Source organism: Morone saxatilis, unplaced genomic scaffold (genome assembly GCF_004916995.1).
Source record: "Morone saxatilis isolate NCDOM2014 unplaced genomic scaffold, NCSU_SB_2.0 Contig14, whole genome shotgun sequence".
NCBI classification, from domain to species: Eukaryota; Metazoa; Chordata; class Actinopteri; family Moronidae; genus Morone; species Morone saxatilis.
Window position 1 is genome coordinate 9,786,675 of NW_023339696.1, and position 7,628 is coordinate 9,794,302.

General features: G+C 39.7%; 1 protein-coding gene across 7 annotated transcripts in view; it reads right to left on the reverse strand.

The window, feature by feature from the left end:
- spag9a (sperm associated antigen 9a) overlaps nt 1-7,628 on the reverse strand; it is a gene marked incomplete at its 5' end in the record, with an annotated part of 26,752 nt that overhangs the window by 16,081 nt on the left and 3,043 nt on the right. For 3 of the 7 annotated variants that reach the window (XM_035654709.1, XM_035654707.1, XM_035654706.1), the window contains 6 exon segments: nt 82-217; nt 1,317-1,406; nt 3,704-3,854; nt 4,116-4,204; nt 4,320-4,390; nt 7,044-7,164. In XM_035654709.1, the coding sequence (XP_035510602.1) occupies nt 82-217; nt 1,317-1,406; nt 3,704-3,854; nt 4,116-4,204; nt 4,320-4,390; nt 7,044-7,164 (658 nt within the window). 7 annotated transcript variants of the gene reach the window in all.

Here is a 7,628-nt window from a genome sequence, read left to right on the forward strand (position 1 = left end):
AAAAACTTTGTGTTAAGGCCAACAAGACTAATGCATGTCTAATGAATGTGACCGGTGCAGATTCATGGTGTTTGACCCTACCTACTGATATAGATCTGGTCCCCGGTGCAGCCTGCACCTCCATGCTCTTACTGTTCCCATCTTCTTTCTCCATGTCCGAGGCTGTGGTGGACATTGGTGTGGCCGACTTGGAGCCGGTGAAGTCCGACAGCTCATCCTGTAATGGAAAGTAGCTTGTTTACAGTAATATTTCTAGATGGCCGTTCCAAATGACATTGAAACAACAGGAAAACATACAGAACAAATTGGGACCACACAGAAAACAATATTAGACAACACAGTTCACAAACAGGTTGGACAGGTTGAAATTGCTAATCACTACATACACTACACATGCAGTGTAACAGAAGACACAAGAGTCAAATTTCTCTCAGCTCTTACATCGTGTAGAGAATGTGAAAGTCTACCTCTAAAATCCCTTAAACACAACAATCTGAAATACTAAGCTACTGTTTTTTGTGAAATTGGAAGCCAGGAAAAAGATCTGGGAATCTGAAACAAATACTATGAATTAACACCAAAAGACAAAGAACATGAACAGCACAGAGCTAGCACACAAACACAGACAATGAGGTCCACACACAGCTCCACGGATTGCGAGGGGGGGGAGGGCTTCACACAACATCAAATAAAATTAAACATGGCCACAATGAGAGCTGCCATTCAACCTCTACTACAACACAAACCCACACACAATTCAAAAACTAAAAACAGTTTAGAAGAATCTAGACAGGGTACAAAACTATTAAACATTACATCTAATGTTACACAGCTACAGCATTAAAAGACAGAATAATAAATGTATGTTATGCTATTATACAATGAGGTGAAGGTTAACTTTTGTTGAAGATTTGCATGAATGAATCCAAACTACAAAGAAACATGTGAAATATAAAACTCATGCATTTTAACTGAAATGGAAAAAAAATTAGAGGCCAGATGCAACCACGCTGTTATTGATCTCAAAAGATTAATTAATTAACCATCCGTGACACTTAGATTGTTGTGTGCACTTCGATTTTGAAAGACCCCAATGTACACAGGACGTGGTTGCATGTAGCACATTATAGCACAGGTGGTCTGGTGAAGTGAGGGTCTATAAATGCACAAAGTGAGAGGCTTTTGAAAAAAGATGAAACAGCATAGTGGAGGGGACTACTGAAGCCCACACACACGCACAACACAAACACTGTGCTGTCCACAGCCAATGCAGCCGTGCTGCTGCCGCTGCTGCTGCTGGCCACTCATCCAACTACCTTGCAGTCGTCTGCCAGTGAATTCCCCCAAGTAGAGTCCTGCGCACTCTTACCCTCCCTTTCCTTCGGGGGGTCGACAAAGTCCAACTGCTTGGGGGTGAGAGTAAAAATTGGCAGAAGCAGTTCAGCAGAAATGCATACACCCTAAAGTGCGCATGTCTGTGAAGTGAATGGAAAAGTACTATTGTATGTGATAAAGTGTGTAGATACAGGTAAGCTTGTGTGTGTGTAGTGTAGACTGTCTAGACAAGACTATAAGCAATAGATTAATCTTTAATTATCTGCATATTAAATACCTATAAAATATAGGTATGGGTATATATACAGTAATCATTAGTTGCCCTAACCAAATGGCTTCTTTGGTCTAACCAACAGACAGAAATACCTTAATAAGTTGTACTTGGACTGCATATGAACTGGAGAAATCTGAGATAATCTTAGTATTTGTAAATCTTCCACTTAAAGAAGTAAGCAGAAGTATTAATTACAGTGTTTCAAATGTTTCATCATCACAACCTAAAATACTTGCAAAATGATATACTTCCTTTGAACCATTATTCCCATGTACAGTATTGTACCAGTTACATATCTCCTTTGATTTGTTCAAAAGAGTACTCCACCGATTTAGCATTGCACTCCTATACATTTATCGGACTGATGCGACTAAACATCAAAATCAATGCATACACTACCCACAATGTAACTCGGCTGCTGACACTTGGGCTAGAGATTAGGGAGAGTTATGCTAGTGGTGGCCATTGTAGCCTCGAGCCGCTAGCTTCAGAGATAAGAAACCCTCAGATATTTAGTCTTCAGCCCCAGCCAACATTTATCAGATTTTGTGCAACTTCCTCTGGAATCACCAAAGGCTTTATACAACTTTTTTTTCACATTCGCAGTCGTACATCCCTGACCTGTAAACAGAGTTTGATATGTGAAATCGGTGGAGTTCCCCTTTAAGTGACATCGCTTTGTAACTTCCCCTTTAAATAAAAGAAAAAGCAGTGATTTAGAAAATATAATTAAGCTAGTTTAAAGGGCAATGGAATGGGTCTTCCTTATATGACTCATACTTTGGATGGAGATTATATCATGACTGGCATGCAGGCATACGCATGTCATTAACCCTTTTGTTACTTGACATGCCACCACTCCCATAATTAAATATGACATCTCTGTTTTATCTCTAAGAGCTTGTCTGCATATCAAAGCTGCTCGTGCTCAAAAGGCCATGGCTCAACAATAACCATCCTGTAGCACTGATTACATAAGAACCAATCACATTCCAGCTAGCCTTTTTCTCCCTCAGTGACTGGCTGCGAGCCATACAGCGGCATCACTCCCATCATGCATTGCGCCACAGAGCTGATGTCCCAGTTTAAACAAAAAACGCAGCAGTGGGAAGAAGAATTAACATTGTTCCAGCTCCAGGTCCTAACTGCCACAGATACAAGCATAACACACACATCAAAAACATTTTGAACAGTAGCAGTCACTGTTATTATGAACATCATAATGTCTTTGTCCCGGTAGAATTTAAAGCAGTTTAACATGAATTGAAATCACTGAAAATACACATCCTATGATAAATCTCAATGTTGTCCTTTGCGCTTGCATCTGTTGTGAATATTCATGTGATAAATGCAATGATCTCCTCTGACTGCTGCGCCAGGGGAACAGACACGTTTGCATATTCATCAATGGCTAAAGGAGGATGTCTGAAAACAGAGACGGCCTTGTCAGATGCCTACTAAAATTTGCCTACATGCCTGAGCCTAATCAAAGGCTCTCTATTTTTAAATGGATCCAAAGCCAAAACTCTTCTACCTTCTAGCACTGGCAGGCGGGCTGGAAACACAGCCAGGATATGAGATTAAAGCGATCATATCAATATTTTATGCATTTTCTAACGTTTGTACACTGTTGACACTCATTTTGATCAAACATCTAAGGCAGTGGTTAATATTCAGTCATTGCATAATTTGAAGCCGATAAAAAAACATTTTGTAGACTGAGTAATGATGGGATCTCATTACACCATATTCTTTAATCATTTAAGATCATTATACACCCCATATAGGATGCAGAACTGACACTTTAGACAATGCAAAAAAATATTCTGCCTTTTGGATATTTGTGTCGGGACTGGCATTATCCGTCTTTCAATATGCTACACTACAGTCTGTCCCCATGGCTGATATCATATATCATATGATATATATATCTGTAATTTCCCAGCTTGGGATCAATAAAGTATATCTATCTATCTATCTATCTATATAGTCCGAACCAGACAGGGGTTTATTCTCTGAAGACAAATCACACTGGAATAAGTCATTATTTTCCACCAACTGTAATAAAAGGTGAGGTGTCATTCACACAGGTACCTTGAGGCTTGCATTGGACCTTGGTTGTGTTGGGTCGGTGAACCTCCAGGCCTCTGTGCCCAGTGTATCTGCCCTGGCCTGGGGGTCTGGCGTTAGCAGAGACACCCCACCAGATGGCGGGAAGATCCCCAAAGAAAGAGGTCGCTCTCTCCTGGAGACCAAAAAAAATGATCAATCCTCAACGTCACATAAACTTGTTCACAGGTTTGTCTGTAGTGTTGTGTGCAATAAGAGAAAGGTTTTCTCATGCAGCATTGTGATTACTACTAGCAGATTTTTCTAAGAGCTCAAATATGTCCATCTTGGCACTTATATATAATAATAATATGGAATTATCTCATAACAAAACAAATATGGGTGCCTCACATCTATTTAATGTAATTAAATCTAGATTCGACTGTAGTGATCTTACCTGACTCGGCCGACCGCACTTGACTCTGAAGTCTCGCTTATCTGCTGCAGTTTGATCCTCTCTACATGCTCCATATAATTATGGATCATCTGCAGAAGTCAAAGCAGAGACCCACAGGAAACTAGTCATGAATGTCGTTAAGGATTAAAACTTGACAACATGGCCTTCTCTTTCTTCCTCCCCCATCCTTCCTCTCCCCCTTACCTCTGTGTGTCGCTGATGGAGCGAGTTGTATTCTTTCTTGAGCTCTAATTCACGTTCTTCTAACCTGCCGACTGAAACAGAATACAACACTGCTCAGTGGGTAGTCAACTTACAAGGCACAGGACAAGGATCATACTTTGTCTTTGAACTATTTGTAAAATTATAATTAACAGTAACAAGAACCAGGCGTGACAAATTCAAAATCCTGCAAGCAGGATCTGGACCACGAAATCCTAACAATAGTAATTAATAATTTAATTAGGATTTAATGAAAGGTTTAATATTTTGCAAAATATGCTCATTCACTTTCTTGCCAAAAGTAAAATAAGAAGATTAACACCCCTCTCATGTCTATAAGAAGAATATGTAGCTACCACCAGAATTATCTTAGCATAAACACTGGAAACAACTAGCCTGACTCTGTCCAAAGGTAATAAAATCTACCAACCAGCACCTCTACAGCCTACTAATAACACTTTATATATTTTGTTTGTACAAAAAGCTTTCTGTAAAACGGAAAATTCACGTTTTCATACTTTGATCTTTGTGCCAATTAAACAAACGAGATGTAACAGTTATATTTGTCTAATACTGAGCATTAGAGTATCCGGTTTCCCTGTTTCTAGTCTTTATGCTGAGCTCAGCTAACCTCCTGCTGATAGCTTCATATTTCCTTTACAGACATGAGAGTGGTATTGATCCTCTCAACTATCTACTAGAAAACGAAAAACAGTATTTCACAACTACCCCTTTACAACTTTTAGACCTTCATTGTACTTCATGTTGTAGTACAAGCCTGTACATAAAAAAAGTATGCATATCCAAAGGAATCATGTGGCTCTAACAGACAGGCACTGGGAATAGGCACAGAGGTAATCTCACTCAAATGGGTTTCAATGTTGGGCTGATTTATGAAGTGACAAAAACAACTAATCCCCTATTAGTGCGTCAGGTCTAGCTTAAGCCACACGGAGAGCTACTGCGACACAGTATAAATCCTGGATACTATCAATTACAGCAGCTAAAGATGCTGCATGTTGTGCGATGATTTCTCGCCAATGTGTGTGTTGACATTACCGGGGGATTTCATTCTGCTATCATGAGTCATCGAATTCATGGAGACATGTAATGAAGTGAAAGTGAGAAAGGCTTTACGCAGGGGTGACAGCTGAAGACTGAAGTAATCCCTCCTGTGAGTGCGCATTAGTGACGTGCGCATCTGACGAATCACTGTGTGGAGAAAGTGAATGTGTAGCTGAACATTAAGGCAATGATACTGATTGAATTAATTATTTATTTACCTCAAAAGCTGTTTAACACTGAAAAGACAATATCCACTGTAACAGGATATGTAATGCAAAACACCACGGAAGTGCCAAGAGTGTCATTTCCCTGAGCTGTGTGGGAGCTGCATAATCACCTATCACCATTCAATAAAATATATATGTGCTGGGAAGAGATGAGAGTCTGTGTATAAATCTCCTTCATCAGATTGTTAGATACTTTTTCTTTTGCTTGACCAATGCAGTATAACATGCTGAGGCTCAATATAAATGATATATAGCTTTATTTAACCAGGAAAGGGCCTCACTGAGATTAAATCCATATTTTACAAGAGAGTCCCACATCATAAAATCTGCCTAGATCTCACTCTGATGGTACAGATGGATGAATAGGAATGAGAGTTCCAAGCATCCATAACAGGAGTGCAGAACAGCAACAGATGAAACTAAACAACCCAAAAACTAAACTGATAAATCATCCTTCAGTACTAAGCAAGTGAAAATAAAGCCAAGACGAGAGCAGAGGAACCTTAAATTAATCTGACCTATAGTCCCGCTGCTCATCGTCTGCTATTAACTGTGGCCTTATTAACTCTACAGTAGCTGTAGACTCTGTCCTAGATGCCTAAAGACACAATCAGCTGGTGCAGCAACACACAGTAATGAATGAATGATTTACTATTCGCTGGGAGTGGTGAAGGGTTGACTGAACCCACTGACTAGTTGCGAGTACACTCAAGTATCTCCATTTTCCCAAATAGGTGAAATAGTTAATTATGAGTGATAATGGGAGGAAATTATTAAATGATTTCCATTTAATATCTCAGATTACACCAAACACAGACCTACTTATGTTTGCCTTGTTAATGCTTCTGCTAAAAGCGAGATATGGAAGAAATTGATGCTTTGCCACTAGACACTGTGTGAATCCACTATTTCCTACGAGACAGAATGTAAGAACCAATCACTTTCCATTCCTTAATCCACCAATAAGATGGGCGGTAATGCACTGCTGCATTAGGAGGATGGGAATAACAGAAATCCTATAATCCCATTACTGTTACCCCCGCAAAGAGGGAGAAAGATAGCGTGAGTGTGTATGGCTGTGTAAGTGTGTGTGTGCGCGCAGAGAGAGAGGAAGTAGGCATAACAAGCCGTGAGAGAGGCATCAAACAAGTGAGGAAGATTATATGAAGAGAGTAAAAAAAAAAAGAAGAGAGAAGGGAGAAGAGAATAACCTTGTACACGGGAGCAGACTGATAAATAAAAAATCATTGAATTATCATCACAATGGAGAACAGAGACTGTGAGAAGAATGACATGGTGTAATAAGTGATCGAATTTTGCAAATATGTGAATTTAAGGATGTGTGTGTGTGGTGTGTGTGGTGTGCGTGTGTTGTGCGTGTGTGTGTGTGTGTTGTGCTTGTGTGCGTGCTTACTTTGGTCTGCGTAATTCTTGATCTTAAGTTCCAGTTGCCGGGAGTGGGACTCCATTCTGTCCACATGGTTCTGCAGGTCCTTTTTATCCTGTTCATGAGTGTCCTCAAACTCAATGAACTTCTACTCGGGAACACACACACACACACAAACAGAGCTTGGTCAGACTCATTTGTCATCATTTGTCTGATGCAGTTTAAAGTGATAGGAGGGTTGTTGTTGTTTTTTTCCCCACTTCCTGACATAAAGCTGTCTCACCATAGTTACTAAGATGCTGTATCTAAACATGAGTGTGCTTAGATGTTACCAAGGTTCTCATTTTTTTTCTAAACCTGTATGCAACACATAAGCAGTATTAGTATAATAACATATAATATTTTTGACAGTTTACACAATGATCATATTGTGTGAACTGACTGATCGACAGAGAAATAAGCTGCCATTTCATTACTCAACTAATTAGCTTTATTCCAGGCATAATAGCTGGAAAAAGACCAAATATTCACTGGATGGAGCTTCTCCAATACACACAGTGTATTCCATACTAACAGACCACGTGTGCCATTGTGAGAGTATGTATGTGCCAC